Source organism: Netta rufina (genome assembly GCF_964035555.1).
Source record: "Netta rufina genome assembly, chromosome: 6".
NCBI classification, from domain to species: Eukaryota; Metazoa; Chordata; class Aves; order Anseriformes; family Anatidae; genus Netta; species Netta rufina.
Window position 1 is genome coordinate 7,920,262 of NC_140129.1, and position 19,497 is coordinate 7,939,758.

The 19,497-nt window shown below is 41.9% G+C and overlaps 1 protein-coding gene across 1 annotated transcript in view; it reads left to right on the plus strand.

Moving 5' to 3' along the window:
- CPS1 (carbamoyl-phosphate synthase 1) overlaps positions 1-16,088 on the plus strand; it is a gene marked incomplete at both ends in the record, with an annotated part of 88,438 nt that extends 72,350 nt beyond the window's left edge. The window contains 8 exons of the mRNA XM_084289676.1: positions 1,025-1,114; positions 2,532-2,702; positions 5,302-5,376; positions 8,302-8,400; positions 12,912-12,971; positions 13,937-14,049; positions 14,612-14,741; positions 15,990-16,088. Coding sequence (XP_084145802.1) covers positions 1,025-1,114; positions 2,532-2,702; positions 5,302-5,376; positions 8,302-8,400; positions 12,912-12,971; positions 13,937-14,049; positions 14,612-14,741; positions 15,990-16,088 — 837 coding nt within the window. The remainder of the gene's footprint in view (positions 1-1,024; positions 1,115-2,531; positions 2,703-5,301; positions 5,377-8,301; positions 8,401-12,911; positions 12,972-13,936; positions 14,050-14,611; positions 14,742-15,989) is intronic.
- Positions 16,089-19,497: the final 3,409 nt, after the last annotated feature.

The following is a 19,497-nucleotide window of genomic DNA, read 5'->3' on the forward strand; positions in this document are numbered from 1 at the left end:
AATTTGTGCAAATGTAGGATTTAAGTGTGTACCCTTTGGCTCTGCTGTACATACTGTACTGTGCTGATCATCTGAACTGTACGCTGTTAATTTAAGAAGTAGAGGTACACGCTTTTAGATTTTTTTTTTAATTATTATTTTTGTTTCATCCTTTTTAGGACAAACTTTCATAGCAGTGGAGGAGTGTCTAATTGAGTATGCTGTTGTCCACTTCTCCCAATCTTTAAGTGATTAGGTCAGATGTGTGAGTGTATAGCTGCCTGCCTTTTCTGGAAGGGATTTTGGAATGAACAAACCTCACCTAATTTTGACTTGTTCCTCTTTGAAGAATAAACCTAGGAATACAGAGTTAGCTGTCAACGTGCATTTTCAAAACAAAATGTGCAGTCCTCCATGATGTCATCCTGCCTGTGTTCCAACTCTGTGAAAATATTCAAGGCCTTGCTTCTGAAAATAGCCATCTTCTGGAGCCAAGCTATTCAAACACTCGTACTGAAATGGTGTGGTTTCTTGACAACCTGGAAAATATGGCCATAGTGTTTTCTCCCAATTTGTTCCAGAGTATTTCTGCTGACACACCTTCCACTTATCTGTGATGGGACAGGCTTGTTGGTGGAAGACTCTTGGGATGCCTGTAATAGCAAGTAGTTAATCTCAAATGGCAAAACATCATTATTCATTATTTCACAAAGAGAGTTATACAGGCTCCAGTGTGCAACGTAGGAATTACAACAGACAGGACAGGCTTTTATTTTGTCTTTCTCTCTCCTTCTCACATGCACATGAAGCTGTGTTTTTACTTCTGCCCTCAAATGGAGCCCTGGGCTCTGGATTACCAGACAGATTTAACACTGTTTGCTTCTGAAAGATAATGCTCTTGCCAAAATGAGGGTATAGTGAAAAGCTATGCTATAGCAGAGAGATGGGATTTAAAGGAATACACGTGAGGTGATTTATTGATGTGGGGCTATTTTGTAGGATTTTATTTCATATATAATAACCACACACATACTGTTTTTTGTAGGTAAAAGCTGCTACAAAAAAGATTGCAAACGCCTTTGCCATCTCTGGTCCGTTCAACATTCAGTTCTTGGTGCGAGGCAATGATGTGCTGGTAAGTGCTCTCATGACTGTTGGAGGAAATCAGACTCTGCTCTGGCTAGCTTGGTGCATGGTTCCTGTAGTCCCTGGCACGGAAGCTCTGTGGCAGTCTCAGCTGTGGGTTTCTAACCTGCTTTGTCTGGTGTGTGGCTCACCTGTGCCATCCGTGTGACACACAGCTCCCCTTGCCTGGCTGGGAGAGAGCAGCCTTCCCTGCCTGTGCAGTGCTGCCACTGAGAGTGAAGTGGGTCTGCTTGCGTTGTCTGTCAGCAATAGCTTTGTTTCACTGTAGGCTTCCACAAATCATCAGTGTTTAATGTGATGGACAGCACCGAGACCTGTGTCTCATCCTATAAACTGCATATCATTGCTTTCAGCTCTGTTATCCTCTCTGATCTTTAGTTATTTTGATTGTTAAGATAAGTCTTCCATGTCAATGGAGAGAAAGAAAGACAATTTCAGTGCTTAAGCCTTTAATATAAGCTGTTAAGATAGTTTCCTACGTAGTATGGTCTTAGTAGCTATCAGTAAGAGCAGCATGGCAGACGTCTGACCCTTTACAGGTAACAGTTAGTGCTCTGTGGCTAATGGAGGAAGGTCAGAGGAATGAGAACAGTTTGACTGAGGAAGCAGCGAGTGGAAGGAAATTCTGCCATGGTATAGAAGAGTATGTTAGTGGTGAAAGATTCTGTTTGGGCTATTAGTTGAGAAGAATGTTCTTAACTCATCTTCACCTTTCTGAATAACCATGAAACAGAAGAAACTCCACAGAGGGACAGAATGGAGTCTTTCCTTCCTTGCTGTCCCTCAGTGGTGTTTGCCTTTTCCCTGGATAACCCCTCTTTTTCCTCCTGTCCTGGCTTACATAGTCTTGCCCTGGTTCGTTACCCCTTAGATCTAACTTACAGCAATTTCTCTCTTGCTAATGAACTCCATGGTGTGCTTCTCAGCAGGGTGCAGAACTTCTGTTTCTTGCTTGGGTCACTGAATGACTCCCAAAAGTAGATAAGGAAAGTCAGTAATGAGTGGTGGCCCGGGCGTTTGGGAAGTGACATTACTATGGAAAAAGAAGGTGGACTTCTAAAGCTTGTATCTAATACAGGTGCATCAATTCCCTTGCTTCTTGTGCACTAATTGAATTGTGTACAACACAATTTCCAGAGTGATTTATAAATTAATCTGGGGTCTAATTTTCAGAAGATAGAGCTGAATCTCAGCTGTGGAACCCCGGAGTCCTTCTGTCTCAGACTGTACTTCTCATTCCTCATTGGTGTCTGTAATACCAAACGCCATTTCTGTGCCTCTTATTTGACAATCTGAAGAGCACCTCTGCCAAGAGGAGTAAGGACTGATTTCCAGAACCATGAAGTAATCTGTTTTTTCACTGCACAGTGCCTGACCCTGGTATTTCTCCTTTATAATCCCATCAGGTGATAGAGTGCAACTTGCGGGCTTCACGCTCTTTCCCTTTTGTATCCAAGACTCTGGGTGTGGATTTCATCGACGTGGCCACAAAAGTGATGATTGGAAAAGAGGTTAACGAGTCAACCCTCCCCACGCTGGAGCAGCCCATTATTCCCTCCAAATACATTGGGATTAAGGTATGGTTTCAAAAAGCACACAAAAGAAGAACAAAACTGTGTCAGCACTTACCACATTAATAGGTTATAGTATCTTAATGCCTGGAGAACAATTTACTCATTAGCCAAGGGCCAAATTGACCCTTTCCAGTTTCTGTTACAACGTACGTTGGGAATTTTAGAGACATCAAAGGAAAAATTTCCAGTGCTTATTAACAAAATCAATCTCCTTTTATTTCTTGCTTTGACCCCACTCAATTATGTTTCTAAACAACCTGAAAAATACGTACTTGTGGGATTGAATGCTGAAGTTCAGGCTTTTTTGTAACACTGTCTGAAATATGTTTGGACATGCACAAATTTATGTTTTGAGTACCCCTAGATTTTATGTTCAAGATTTAGGGCGTGGGCTATTGGATGCACAGAATCTCCTTTATATTCATGACTAATTAGTTAAAGGGGGTGAAAGTCTTGGATCCTTTGATTTCAGTGGGGCCAAGTTTTCCTTCTTCTTAATTACTGAGTTTATACGGGACCCAAGATACCAAGGTATCCTTTAGATGTTTTTGAAAGCTTGGTGGAAGAAAAAGAATTAGTTGAAGTACCTAATCATAAAAATCTAGAACAGCAGTGCAGAAAATATGATTGATAATGAAAATTGTTCATACAGACACTTTCCAGCTTTAATAGTTCCCATAGTAAGTGAAAACTGAGGAAACAGAAAATAGCTAACATCTTTCTGCTAACAAAATCTTCAGACCTATTAAAATACAAGCCATGTCCATGACCATCTCAGGTTATTTGCAAGCCAGTTAGCCTGGAAGTAATTTTACATTTGATTTTGGTGCCACAGATGAGTATTTTTCTGAAATTCTAATCTGAGATTTTTTTTTATTCTTGAGTCTGGTTTCTATAGATTTCAATTATTTAGGCTTAGGGCTCCTGTGCTGTTGTTAGCTAACCAGTCAAGAGTTTGGTCTCTCCTGGGAGTGTGGGCTACAGAGTGGAAAACCTAGCTATGTTCTTGAAAACTTCACTACAAAGGCTTTTGTACTGCTGGTGTTCTGTATGGATTTGTCAGATGTAAAAACCTGATAATGCCTTTGGAAATGCTAAACTTTGAAAAATATTCCTGTTAAACCCTGTTCTCGTTATTTGAGTGTCGTATTTTTTGTCCTCTAACGGTTTTATTGCTAGGAATATTTGCATGGAAATGGGATTTTGTTTCTCCAGCAGTTCTTAAGTGCTCTGAAAGGGGAGAATATGAAACTGGTTTCTTTCTCGACGTAGCTACTCCTTTGTGAATTTGAACTCCCACTGTCTTGTCATGTTTGCTTTCAGAGTGACACAAGTACAGCCTGACCAAGTTTAAATCCTGGGTAGAGCATCTCTGACTACGTTTTTAAATGAGATTTATTTGCAGTACCAGTCTGTTCCTGCTGATTCACGTTCATGCTTGTGGCAGACAAAAGTTCAGGCAACTAGTTGGAAGGCTTTTCTTGATTGTTCCCTTTCAAGACAAACTATGCATTAAAAATGATCCACCTTGACTGTCAGAGCTTAGCTTAAGAACATAGAGTTGGCTACTGTGAAAATTTTCTCTTACAGGAGAAACAAAACTGGTCTAAAATTCACCAAGGCAGGTGACGTTTATTGAAAAACCTTTCTCAGAGAAATTCTGCTGTCACGTTTTAGTTGGTCATTGTTAGGTGTCGTGAAACAGCAGCTGTCTTGTCTGCAGCATTACCTCAGAGACTTCCAAGCACAGAATTGTGTCTCTGGATTTAAAAGCAAAATATTTTCTAAGCATCAAGGATGTTGTCCGAATGTAAATACCCACAGTAATTTAGGATAGAGAAGCCCTATAGGAAGTTATTTGCTAGCAGACAGTTGTTTTGGAATGTCTGCAACATGTAGTCATTGGCTCTTTATGAGGGAGTTGTTTTGGCTTTTTTCTTTGTTTGTTTTATAGTCAAGTTAGATGAGATCTCAGAGGCTAACGAAGACTGCAGTGTCCTATATCCTCAGAATAATCATGAAGATAACCAGGAGTTACAACATATCCTTATGAAAGGTCACAAAAGTAGTGATGTGTATTTTTTGGAGGAGAGAAGAAAAAGATGTGAAAATTATTTGCCAAGATTCAGCTACTTTCCACCAAAAGAGTGTGTTCTTGTGGAATGGTTTGATCCTGTGGATGAAATGTTTTGTCAGAAGAGCTGACTTGCTTCAGATAGTATCTCTTCTTGTTTCATGAATTAAACACTTCACACACTTTCAGTTTTAAAATGTGTCTTAAAAATGATAGTGGGTTATCACAGATCAGAAATCTGCCGTCAGGATGTGAGTGAGAGAGCAAGATTGCAAGAGTTAAGAGGAAGATTTATTGGTGAAATAGGTGTTTATTTGTTCCAGTCCATCGAGATGCTGGGGAAGCTCCTTTGCCAAGTATTCCTTTGCTTATCAGCCTTGACCAGTGCTTCTTTTGGATTAATTCACGTCTGTCTTTCTGTTGCTTAAAATGTAGCTCTTTTTTTTTTTTTTTTTTTTTTTTTTTTTTGTACTGATCTATTAAATATGGTTCATCCCCTTCTCACACCCACCCTCTTTCTCTTACCAGGCCCCGATGTTTTCCTGGACCCGACTGAGAGATGCTGACCCTGTTCTGCGATGTGAAATGGCCTCGACTGGGGAGGTATCTTTTAGATTTATTTATTTTTAACAAGTTGTCTGTAAACATGAATCTTTGAAAGTGATCTTATTGCTGCCTGAATCACAATGGCATCTGTAGCTTCTTCAGAAAATTGAAAACATCTTTCTTATCTGTACAAACACATTGTTCTGGAAAACCCGATTGATTCAGCCACTGGATGTCCCTCTTTACCTGCATGTCGGCTCCCTGACTTGGACCTGGTTGGTGTGACAGCCTGAAATGAGTTTGTCTGAGAGCTGTCGGGTTCTGGGAGGTTCTCAGTGCATCAGGCCATTTTATGAATCACCTGCTTCTTGACAGACACGCATGTTCAGCTTTCCAGCCCCTCATTGGCACGTACCAGAATAGCAATATCGAGATTCCAGGTCACGAGCCTTTGGTCTTGGAACGTGCTAGTTACTTAAAGGCAACAACTACATGTGGGGATATTTTTGTTGTTGCCTGGTAACCATCAAGACATGTCCCAAGGCGCAAAAGGTGAGAAAGAACAAATAAAATGCAGTGGTTGCAGTGTTGGCTGTCAGCAGGACGAGGGGGAGACGGGGCTGCTTTACCCACTCTTTCTGCAGCAGGGCTGTGAGGTGTTTCTGAAACGTGTCTGCCATACAAACAGCACACTGTAAAGGCACAGGGCTGGTCCTCTTCCTGCGTAGGCTCAGCGCTGATGGGAGCCCTTACCCTTCAAGAGAGACATGTTTCTGCATACACCTTTTGAAGGGTTACTAGTTCACATGGAACAAAGAGGTTTGGTTGAGTTCTTCCTGATCTTCCAAGAGCTTCTGCAGACATATCCAAGATATCTCTGAACTTGCTTGCTCAGTTACTTCTTGAGAAGATTGCAATAACAGATTTTTCTCTGGAAAGCCCACTTGGGAAGCGATTAAATCGTGAAGCTATTACATTAGGCTTAACTCTGCTCTGCCATAGCTGGGCAGGTAGCAGAACCTGGGCAGCTTCATTTGACATGAGCTTGGGAATGTCTCCATGGGCTGTTTTCGTTAGAAAAGGCTTACCCTTTTAGTATGAAAAAGCATTAGACCCAAATAAATGGTTAGAACAGCCTTAGGTCTCCTACATCTCTCCAGAATTACTTTATTTTGCTCTTTTTAACATGTGGGAAAGCAGTATTGTGGAAGATTTCCTTTAATGTAGTTAATGCACAGAAAAATGCCAAGTGACTTCCTTATTTTCAGAACAATGATGACTACACAGAAAACATTTGCCCCCATCCACCCCCCAAAAATGAATAAAAATGTGACTAAGGGCAAGAATTATCCTTCTGTGCTTTATATGGAGTCAGAGATTACCTTGGTCATAAGGGAGGGATTATTAACTTTTATGAGTTGGAAAGATCCATATTCACAAATGCCATAAAATGTGACAGTTATGAAGGTCTTTCTTATGAGTGAAGGAAGGATAATAACTCTCCTCGGGTAAAATGCTCAATTATTCCTCAAAGACATTTTTAACACATGGCTTGATTTGGGCTGGAATTTGTCACATCTACCTGGGAGAGATGTGTTTTACTGGAAGTCTCGTTCCTATAACAGTAGCAGACACAGTCCTGGGGGTTCCTTCAAGTTTTGTGGATATTTTGGTCCCACTGTAATATTAGGTAATCCTCTCCTGGCAGGGTGAAAACCCCTGGCCCAAGCGTATAGGGTAGGACTCTCCACCATGTAGAAAGTCTAGGAGATGCATAACCCCTCAGGGAATCAGCACAGGAGAACATACTGAACACTCAAGGGTGAGTTTTTAGAGAGAAGCTGAGAAACAAGTTGTCATGACTTTTTTTTTTTTTTTTTTTCCCTTGTGGTATTTTTGTTTGTATAGTTGTGTTTTTTTTTTTTTTCCACTTCAGAAGATCTGGCAAATCACCATTTGTTCTTTGTACGTGACATTCTGGTTTTTGCTCACCATGGTAACAGGGAGACCATGAATGTGAGGGCTCACTCTGTGATGGGAAGGACCATAAGAGGAAAATGGGAGAGCAATTCTCAATCAGCCTCTTTATCTCATCTGTATATGTGTGTCGATTTGTTATTTCAAAGAGAAAAAGCTGGGATGCTTTCTGCTTCTGCCTGTTTTTCAACAAGTGTGGAGTTGGCAAGGGCTGTTTTCTTTTCCTAAACTTTCAAAAAACCTCTTTCTGTCATCAGAATTCTGGATTTGGATAAGGAACACAGTTCAGTTCTTGCAGAAATCATTATCATCTGATGGTCTGTAAGCAACTGAGCTCCACAGGCAGTTCTGAGTGATGGAGAACTGCTAAATGACTTTTAATGATTTATCAGGTTTTTACTTGTAAAAAAAAAAAATGTTATGAATTGGCACATTTCTTTTTGTTATTTTCTTCAGTACATACTGGCATTTTGCTTGAATTCCATGAGTTTTTGAAATTCTAATGGAAAAACATCTTTATTTATTGTGGCTTATCTTTACAAGAAACTTCCAGGAGTGCATGACAGCACAGGTGCAGTTTTATCAGAGTTTGCTGTGTCCACACACAGAAGCATGCCTGCATGCAGAACACTTGCGGGTATTTAAGCATTATATAATGTTAGGCACTTTTAATGCACTTACAAACACTGGAGCAGAAGCTGTGTGCAGCATTCACATAACTCAGCAAAATCAATTGCTGTTACTCCTTGGTGTGCCGTTTGAAACTAAAGTGTTGCCTATTCCTTCGTTATTGCTTCATTAAAATTGAGATTTGTCTGCAATGATTTTCTGATTTATTTTTTTCCCATGCCTGCAGACTCTGTGCAAAAGCAGTCTTACTGTGCCTGAAGAAGTCAAAAGAGCATATTTAAATATTTTCTTGTTTTTTTAAAGCACTGTCCTTGGGTTGTTTTTGTATTTATTTTTTTTCCCCCCTCATGCCTTGTTCTTTGTGCCTTTTCCTAGGTTGCGTGCTTCGGGGAGGATGTGTACTCTGCCTTCCAGAAAGCAATGCTTGCCACTGGGTTTACGTTTCCCAAGAAAGGAATTTTGATCGGAATCCAGGTAATTCCTAAAACCAAAGTTGAGGAAGGATTGACAGAGGAACTGATTGTTGTCTTGTTTTCGTTCACACGTCTGTGAATGTGTTCCTCTGCAATCTGTCTGGAAGTGCATTGAGACAAAGGAACAAACACAATAGGGAGATCTGTACTGGGGCTGGCCCAGTGTTTTTTCTTCTGTCTCCTGGTAGTTTCTACTGGAAGCTGCAGGAATCTGCTGAGGGCAGGACCCTCAGATTGCTACAAGCAGAGGCTTTGGCAAGTTAGAAGCCACCTTTCTGCAGGGAATAATGCATGTAGATGATCAGTTCATTGAAACCCATTGAAACCACTTCCTCTCAATGCACCATTTGCATATCACGAGGCTGGACCTGCTAAGTTATCCCCATATATGGCAGATTTAATCCCAGGCAGAGCTGTAATGTCATCCCACAGTGCAAAAAATATGCTGCTGCTAGGTTATTATGTTGCTATAACACTGTCAAGCCACTAGACCACTACCAGGTATGGTACTATTGCATTCCACTCCCCATTGGAGTCACGATGGGAATTTCGGGACTGCATCTTGGGTATGTACCCTACAGGTCTAGTGACTCCATATCAGAGCAGACCTTGGAGTCTAGGGATTCATCTTTTGCTGTCTACATCCCTCATCGTTGCTATACATGACAACAAATTAAAACAGTGTAATTTCAAGAACGTCCTCCAGTGCAATGGCTACTGCAGAGAGCCTTTACTTGAGTGAATTCCCAATGGGTTAGCTTTAGGAACAGCCCTGTTCCCTTCATAGTGCTGTGTCAATAAAGAGGATATGCATTTCAAGTGGCCAGGCAGAAAAGCAAAAAGGGTTAAATCCTTATCGAGGCATGGTTACCAATGGTAGGGGGTGCTGGGGGTAGATAAAGTTATAAACTTTGAGGTGTATGTATGTTACTCAAAAAAAAAACAACACAAAAACAGACATTTCCTCTGTAACTATAACTTAGGCCACTTAAAGCCAACTAAATGCCTCCTTCCATATCTCTGTTGTGCTGGTAATAATTTTATGCCATGATTGCATAAAGCCAATAACCGAAAAAGTAGAGCCCATGAATTCTCCTGTCAGACAGCGGGGGTTTGAAAAATGTGTTGGGCTGTCCGTTCCAGCAGGGGATGTAAGGGACGTGTGTGAAAAGTGGCCAGGAAGGAACATAACTTCTGCTAACACAGATAACCACTTAGTCCTCTAAAAAAAAAAAAAAAAAAGAAGATACACAGATTGAAACCCTTGCTCTAAGTTACATCAAATTAGCATAAAAGTCTTTGCTTGCTACCTGCTTTAAAACTTCAGTACAAGACTGGGTAGTTGATACGTGTATATCTAATCACTGCAGTACTAAAAAAAAAAAAAGGCCAGGAGAAGGAAGAGCCCAGTGTCTAAAATTTAAGCTTATTTTCCTGATAGCAGCTAAAAGGGAACAGGCAGCAGAGAGTAATTTTTAGCTGTGGAAAGCATTTATGTAGCTTCAGTGTCAGTGTCTCTTAAACTGAGCCAAATGTTCTTTGTACAAAGGTCTTAAGGAAAAAGTAATAAAAAAATCAACCCCAAAAGCTCAAGCCCACAAACCTTTTAAAAATAACAAGATTCTGTCTTTTGTAATGAGTGGTTTACAGTTCATTTTCTTGGGAAAGAGTCTGAAAAACAACAGATCAATTGATGAAACGTCTCTTTCCATCTCGGCATACTTCTTACATAATTAAACTCTGAAACAAGAAGTGTAAAGGCAGTGCTGAGAAGCAGCTATTGCTCCTTCACCACTCTTGAGTTTGTCGCCTACCTGCTTTTCAGTGGTTTGCTTGAAAATCTGCCAGCTCTGCAGACAGAGAGGAGAAATTAAACCTTGTAAGAAGGGAAGGTTGACATCCTGACCTGGACCTAACGCATAAGCTATGAGTGGTCTTCTCTCAGTAAAGGCTGGAGAAAAGAGAAGCCCCTTGCTTCACAGACAAGAGGCACAGGTTGGGCAGAGACCACCAGCAGCCTGGCTCTTGTTTTAATCCCAAACATGAGGTCATATGCTTCAAACTGTAAAGGTGGCAGTGCATCCTCAGAAGGGAAATCCAGGTTCAGAAGGGCAGATACCAGGACACTGCTCTCCATGACCGCTCAATATTTAAAACTGCATGGCTCTGAGGGCTGATGAGGTGGAGGCCCTGGCTTTCAAGCTGCAGGTGCTGTTATTTCCTCTGCTGTGGATGGTCAGCTGAAAACTCCCCTTCTGAAGACTTCATTGCTTTATAATTAGTTGCTTTCTTTGTTTCTTAGGCTGGATTTTTAGGTCTTGCAGAAAGAGAAAGAAGCCAAATGGTGGTAAATTCTGCTTCCCTCAGTAGTGTCTGGTTCAACATACTGAAGTTATTCAGTGTAGTGTATTTTTGTCCTCAGTTTTAATTACGTAGGGCTGGGAGGCAGCTGTCTAAACGAGGACAAAAGTCACATAGATGCAGGTAACAATGGTAGAGAGGAAGATCTTTGCTTCCTTGCAAATGTTCTGCTCTTGGGTATTTTGCAGATCAAGAGTAGTGAACTCAGGTAGCGCACCCAGCCTTGCTGAGGGCTTTCTGTGCTGGTGTACTCACAGTTTGCGATTCCAGCGGTAATCCTGTTTCAGTAGCCACTCAAAGGTATTGCTAACAAAGCAATCATCCTCAAGATCGAGTGGGCAAGCACTCCTTCACATCTGCTGGCCAGCACCAGTTGGATTGGCAGCCAGCCTGGCCCATGAGCCCCCTGGATTGTCCCTGGGTTGTGAGCATTGCAAGCATCAAGGTTCCCCAGAATTTTAGAGGCCTTGTGCCCTCCCAGGTTAAATGGGGCATGGCTTTCTTGTTAGACGAAAGAACTGCTGCCAGTTTATGAGAGCTGATAAACTCTCATATTTGACCTCTTTTCTTTTCACAATTTGGAGAAATCTGTGATGCTAAAACCCTGAGTCTGCCATCAGATAATTTATATTTTACGCAAGAGGAGTTGAAAAGCTCATTTTATTTTCTTTCCTGATTGGGCTATTCAGCGCTATCTCTGGGAGGGAGTGCATCTGTCTTACATCTGTGCTGGTGACCACGAGATGCGGAAAACGCTAATGGAGTATTTTATTTTTAAATCCCAGCACTCCGAGTCTGTTGTTTCAAGGTAACCTTCTCCCTTGGTTCCTTAGGTACGGAAAGCATAGCATGCTCCGTGGTGGATTTGGATACAGAATTCAAGATGAGCACAGAAGATGAGCTGGCTTCATTTTGAGCCTGATCTTAGTGAGAACTGGCGTAGTGGTGTTTAAAGGACTGAGGATGTAGCCCTCTACAAATAGCAAGGTGTGCTAGCAAACATGAGAGAGAGGTTATAACAGAACTTTTGCTATAATGGAAAAAGAATATAATTCTTCTGCAATAAATATCTTCCACTAAATAAATCTGCTTGTACTTTTCACCTTTAGTAACTAATGGCTTCTTACACAAGTTCTCTCAGTCAGCTTGTAAATCTGAGGCTGCTCGGATGCGAGCTGACAGCTGTAATTTCTTTTCATGGAGAGGCTGTTTTATGTGTCACAAGTGTTCAGTACATGTTTGATATAAGTTTATAATACTGTTGTGAAAGCCAGCCCCCTGACCAGAAGGCAGAACGGTTCTCTCTCACTGGGAAGCTGCCAACCCTGTCATATTGTATATTTATATTCTCCAGTTAGTGTAGAAAGCAGGATGGCTTCAGAATGAGGTTCTTTCCAAAGCCTGTACTGCTCAAATAAAACCCTCTTGACTCCTTTTCTTTGTAGGAAATAGTTCACCCTTCAAAACGTTGCACTCAGCCATAAAGGTTAAGCCCTCAGTAGCTTGAGAAGGGAGCTTGCAGTAATCTGACTTGCAAAATGGCCAGATGAGGCTAAAGTTGTAAGCGAGGTTCAGCCAGCCTTGGCAGTGAGTAGGGCATGTGCTGCTTCTGATCTTTTCATTGCTGTACCTTCAACATCCAGGCAAAAGTTGTGCTGGGATCAAATGTTTGCTCATCAGTTGCTCTGGAATGGCTTGCTCATGTACAGGTGTCTACAGGAGGTCGTCTTATCTCTATTTTTTCTAGGTGATGTTAGATCTAGGTGTGCAGCCTGAATATTTCCTGGGTGCCTGAAATACCTGGCATCCACGTTCTCATGGGAACAGGGCATTCCAGTCTCCTGAGTGGTGTATTTCAGAAGAAATTGCCCTAATATTTCATATACAGGGATGTTTTGTAATTGCAGTGGAAATTAATATGGGAACACCCTGGTGTTGTAATGAGGTATGTCTCAGCTGAGAGTGACTTTGGGCTTTTCAGGATCCAGACGGTTTTCTTGGAGTGGCAGTGGACAGGCATGTTCAGCCATGTGCTGAGTACAGAAAGGTGTATTTGTTTCTGCACAGGCTGGAGGAGCTCTGTGTTGGTATACAAAATCCTGTTTCTAAAGCCTAGCTTTGATACTTTATCTAATTATTTTCCTTTTTCAGAAGTCCTTCCGCCCCAAATTCCTCAGTGTAGCAGAACTGCTGTGTGAGGAGGGCTTCAAGGTAGGTGGTTTCAGTTATTTAAAGTGTGGTGGTTTTATAACACATAAAGCTAGAGAGTTTTCAAAATTTGAGATGTACTCAGCCTGCCATAGGAGCGGGAGAACTTTGGAGTTCATTTGGAGACAGAAAAAAAGGAAATTTTCAAAGTACAACAGGGACTTTTGGCTGAGTGATCTGCCAAGTCACTAGGTATCACACAACTAAAAGTTTCCGTGATCGTTTAATTGAACAAGCAGGCCTAAGTCACGAGTCGTGGCAAGAACAACCCTGGCTCTACTATCAGCCAGCAGCCAGGATGTCACTCTGTAAAAATGAATTTTCCAAGAAACAAACAAACAAACAAGCCAGGAAGAGGAAGAAAGACTTCCTTGTTATAAGGAGAGAAAGTCTTCACAGTGCTTCATCTTCAGTGACACTCACAAGCTGCAGACGTAGGAAATTTGAGGTGTTTACATCCCTTTTGTAATTCTTGCATCATTTTGAATCCACATACTTACTGAAAGTTAACAACGTGACCACAGAAGACTGGGGAGGGGTTTATAGTATTAAGTATTTAAGCACTATTTTCCTCAGTGGCATTAGTGTAACTACTGGATTTACAGTTTTGCCTTTCAAAACTTAGTGCCAGGCAGGAAAAAAAAGGGCAAAAAAATCATAAGCAGTTGAAAGTAAGCCCTGTTGAAATTCAGAGGGATTTAAGTATTCCTAAGCCACTTACCAGTTTCTGGATGTGTTACTACTATTCACTGACTCATCCATCAGCAGACAATAGATAACAGAAAGTTGGGAAAGTCGTGCTGTTCGTGTGTGTCTCTCTTTATGTGGAGAGATGCCCTTGTGATGAAAAATGCCATCCGAAATCACCTCTGACAACAAGATTTGTGTGTTGGGTCATACTCACACGAGTTAAATGAAACGTTTCCATATTATGAGGCACATGGTAACCTTTTCTTTTCCCTCAACAGCTTTATGCCACAGAAGCAACCTCTGACTGGCTCAATGCAAACAGTATCTCAGCAAACCCTGTGGCATGGCCATCACAGGAAAGCCAGAATCCCAGCCTCCCATCAGTCAGGAGGTAAGAGCGGTTCTCATCTTGTTGAAATTGCATTAACATCCAGGATATCAAATACAAGGGGCAGATTTCTGGTCCTGTTGGGATCACTAATAGTGATTTAATGGGACTTCAGGATTCAGTGCAAAAATCTTATCTGATTTTGCCCAGAATTGCAACAGCAGGGAGGTTTTACTATAATTAACGAATATCTCGTTGAACAGTCCTATTTAATACAGCATGGATGTATTGTTCCACGTTACCTTTTCATGCAAGAATACGTGGGATCTGGATATGTAGCGTGTAGTAACAGTCTATCACACCTTTAAAAGAGTTGTGCTGAGCTGTATGAAGGCTGAATATTACTTTGTGTTAATGAATACAACAGAAATAAAACCCCAATTCTCGAGGCCTAGCTTAGCACCTCAACCCCCCAGCCCTCCCTTCTTGGGGTGTAAGACTTGACATCAAAAACTAAATGCAAATGAAAATTTTCAGTGTTGTTTACCTGCATGATTTTGTATTCATCACATATTTTCGTTAAGCAAGATACGCTGTGATACTATCTTGGGAATTGTTTCTTCAGGCTGATAAGGGATGGGAAAATAGATCTGGTGATTAACTTGTCCAACAGCAACACCAAGTTTGTCCATGATAATTACATGATCCGGAGGATGGCTATTGACAGCGGGATTGCTCTACTCACTAACTTCCAGGTACTTCCCATGTTGTTCTTAATCACAGGAGCTTTCAGAGCTTTGAAGCACTTGGAGCGCTAGGTGCCAGTGTATTTGGACCCTCGTTATTTCTGATAAATAATAATGTGCCAGAAAATCAGGGCAACACAATTGTTTGAGTGTATTTTCCTTTTGTTATTGTGCAAAATAACATTGCTTAAAATGGAATATAGAAGGAAAAAAATATCTTGGGTCCTGTAATGTAGCTGAAATTGTTGCTGTGTCATTTTCAATTCAGAGCAAACTCCTTGCACTGGATTCCCTGCAACGTTTAAATTATGCACGGAAAGATCTTTTTAGTGGGGTGTTTTTGTAGTTCATGGTTCTTAAAGCTTCAAGCAGGACATAGTTGGGCTTTCTTGAATGACCCATGGGTCAATCCAGTTCCAGAGTACCATCCAAATGGAATTGCAGCCTGTGTATTTAGTCCTGTTGTCCCCAGTTGCAAGTCGTTATGTGTTTGTAGCTCCTGACAAAGCCCATTCACATACTGATAGGGGAAGGGATATTTAGAAATGAAAGTAGGACTCCTGCTGCCAGTGGTAGCTTGACTTCCTTTGCAAGTGGCTTCAACTGTCACAAAAGGGCCTCATCTGGCTCTCATTAAACAGAGCGGCCAAATTCCCCTTGATTTCACTGGGCACTGATGTAGAACCCAGTGACTTGAGCTGGTGTCCAGCTGTGCAAAATCTTCTGCTGTGATTGGAGTGAGTGGAAAGCAAAGAGTGCCAAGCTCCAAGTTCCTAGACAGGATGATGCCAAACATAATTAGCAGGAACGGGGAGCTGAAGACCCATCCTCTGCCTCCTAGCAGAACACACACTGACAGCCAGAACAGGGCTTCTAGCCAAAATTTATTACCACAGCTGCTTGATGCAGGTGAACACTTCTGATTGCAGAGTTTGACTGAGTTTTAAAAGAACAGCCCTGTGTTCTCTTAAAGGCTTGGGTGGTAGGGAGAACAACAGCTCTCCCAGGACAGAACCATCTTGCCAAAGAAGCCCAGCAGCTCTACATCCCTCCAGGTGGGCAGGAGAGCTCCAGCGTGCTACAGCCAACAGCTACATGAAGCCACCTTGAAATTGGTATCGATGTGGATGGACTTACAGGAGTGGACCTGCCCAGGGCAGCTCCAGGGTGACGGTGTAGAAGTGTTCCAGGCAGTTCCAGGGTGACTTCTGCAGAAGGCTTTGCAATGCTCAGTCTTCCTCTGCTTTGTATTGACAGGTGACAAAGCTTTTTGCTGAAGCTGTCAAGTACTCTGGGAAATTGGACTCCAAGAGTCTCTTCCACTACAGACAGTTTGACAATGGAAATGCTGCATAGAAGAGCTATGTCCAGCCTGCAATCTTACTGCTTCTGGCACCACGGGAGAGGGGATCTCAGATCATCCACCTAACTGTGCATGTTATAGCATCTGCACTGTTTGTCTTTCCAGCTTACACGAGCTAATTCCCAGTGAATACTGCTGATTGTTCATTGGAAACCCGTCCTCCCCTCAGCCTTTCCACCATCTTGTCTCCATTTCCACTTAGGAACAACTATTACTTACTCGAGGGGTAGATCTGGCCACCACCATAGCAGAGGAGATGGAAGGAGATACAAATGCTCCTATGAGGGAGTAGCTCCTTCTTTTGATAACCAAGACTGTTCCTTCTTAGAAAGACCTTTTTTGGGTTCATACTTCCAGCTGTTCCCATGCTGGACTGCCGGAGCCTGGCCCCAAACTCCCATAGCAAGATGTGTAGCTTCCTTTCCATTGCTAATTGTTGAGGATTTTACAATTTTATATAATGATTAGACATCCTCCTGTTCAACTTACCCAACGATACCACCTGTCATGGTACAGAACTGCTGAGGGTGTTGGGGTGTGATAGAAGCTCTTTAAAGAGAAAGGAACACAAATTCCCCACGATTCCCTGCAGTAGCTCTAGCTAAGGGGCATGATTCACTTACTTTTGTTTGTTTTATTAACCCTGGCTAAGCATCTTCTTCTGCAGCCTACAGATCTGATGAGAGACAGAGGCTACGTGTGTGTACTGAATTTCTTCCACATTTTGATCAGTCCTTCGGGCTTTTATCATTACTGTTTTTAAAATTCTGGCTCATCATTCTGAATTCAAGCTGCCATCGCTGTATTGTAAAAGCCCTCAGCATTGTGTCTGGCTTCAAAAATGGGGAACTCCCTAAAGATGTCTTTGTACTGTGATTGTGGGCATTAAAATCGAATCTTTTCAGAATAAGGTGAAAGCGTTGCAGTACTTTAATCCTTCCAAACAAGTGACCCCTTCATTTTCACTCCAGCTTCTCTGCTGCTTTTTCAGCGCTAGCAATGCCTGCAAATGCTGCCCACGGAGCAGACTCCTCCTGTGCCACATGTTGCACATTGCCACGAACTGGTAGTATAGCAGAAGACTTCAGCAGCTCCATGGCCAACAGGACTGCGTGCTGTAAATGTAGGCAGCAGACAGTGTAACTGCCCCTAAGTGTTCACCAGCTAGGGACCACACGCTTGTCTTTTTTCCCCCATGTTGCAGCATGTGCACAGTCTACCTTGGAGCTGGAAGATTCAAAGTAGGACTGATGCTAAACCATTTCAGGAATGTTACTAAATCTGATGAGAGCTGTTATTGAAAGGTGTAAAGGAAGGGACAGAGGTTGTGATGACTTTTTGTACTCTGGGAATCCGTGAACAATCACTGATGTGTGCCAGGACCAAATTTAGAGCTAGGTGTAGACTTAATTCCTGATCCGGTTGATGTTCCAAGTGCTCTGATCGTGGGCATGTCATCAGGACTAACTTCTGCAGTGAACACAATCCTGCCTGCTGTGCGTAGGGAGAGCTTTTGCACTTGTAGGGTAGAAATGTTATTAAACAAACAAACAAAATCAAAAAACAAACCCACCCATCCAGAAGAGGCCAGAGCCATCAACTGCTCACCCATTCAGCTGTGAAAGGAATGACTAACAGTGCTTAATGAAGCAGTACTTCTCTAAATGCATCCTGCACTTTTTTTTTCCAGTGGCAAAAATCCCATTAACAACTGGTGTCATCTCACATCTTCCCCTCCTGCCTTTACCTCTAGTACTGAACAAAGTGATGTCTTCAAATGTCTGTATTCTTGTGTTCTTCTTTTTCTATTTTGTAACTTTCCTCATGAGCTGAAAATGAAATAAATGCCCTGGATTGTCACAGCCACTCATTCTTGAAGTCGTCATTTTTTAATAAAATAGTTTGTTGGGTTTTTTTTAAGCACTGATGACAAAGCTCTACGTGTACCTCTATGTATACAGTCCTGTTATTTATTGCAGCAGCTGTAGGTACTTAAACCACAGTTGCTTTGGTGTCTACAGGCTCTCATAAAATTAGAGTGGAATTTCGTAGAGAAACACACCACTACTGACTATATGCTGAGTACTCTGTAATTATGCATTAGGGTTACCATTTTGCTGCTGGTGCTAAACACCAGTCCCTTCCCTGCTCCTCCAAAGCAGGCATCACTAATACACTCCCCGCTTAAGCAGACCCATACATCATCCTGAGCTGTCCTTCCCTACATCTCCTTTTGGTGCCTCTTCTTCCCCTGCTGAAGAAAAAAGTTCTTGTTTCCCCCAACTGATGGAAGATAAACTGTACCTCGTATAAAGGTCAAGAGGAGCCAGGAAGTCATCCCCATGCTTACCTTGTGCCAACACTGAACGCTAATTTTTTCTCTGTATCCTTTTCTTCTTTGCAATAATGAAGGGGCCAACATGATAGGAAAATTTTTAAATACCTACAGCTGTTGGGATCAATGCAGATGTGTAAAAAAAAGTTACAATTAGTATCTTTTCTACCATGCTTATCTCTGCTTTCAACAGATTCTGCCTTATAAATGTCTCTCTTATTAATCTTGTGGAGAGTGACAATGACTGATGAAAGAAGATACTGTTCAGAGCAAGAAAAGGCCATTTGCTAATCTATGAGCTGTCAAATCGTTTTATGCTTTTTTAGTGTCTTCAAAAAAGGGTTGATAAAGAGACAGACGAAGGTATAAGAGACTGTGAAGCCCAACTTCTGAGATCAGCACAAGAAAAGGTGGCAAGAGCCATGCTGAAATAAGAAGGAACCTAATTTTAATAACAGGGATGTGTTTTTCTCAGTAGTCATGAGTCGTTCCCTGGAGCTGTGTTCCAAGGGTGCTGAGTGCTAGGAAGCTCTGGAGGCTCGACTTAGGGAGGTCAGGGTTGTTCAGCTCCCTGAATTTACTCCTCTGCAGTTAGCATCATTTAAATCACTTGGAGATTGGAGCAAAGATAGCTTGGCATATTGAAAGGAAGAAGAAAAGAATGTAAGAGAGGGAAGACAACTCAGTGCTGTTACTTTCTGCTTTCTTGGCAGAGGTCTTAGAAGACAGGGAGAGGAAGGTGTACACTTTATGTAAGTGAAACAAGCAGTGGAAAGCTTGGGAAACTTATTTGCTCCGTTTGTAAGTATCAAAATCAGGTTTCTGAAAGTCATAGGAAGTACACAAGTAGGAAAGACTTCATGATCTAAAAAAGCTCTTGGCAGCGAGCAGAGCAATGCTTTGTTTGGCTTGCAGGTTTTGCTGGGCTGGATGTTGGGTTAAAAAGCCTGTTTGTGCATGGGTTCTCTCTGCTTCCATCAGAGGCATCTTGCAGTCTGGCTAGGAGCTTACCACCTCTGTGTCTGTATGGTAAAGCGATTCCTAAAAGCAGGGAAGGGATTGTTAGC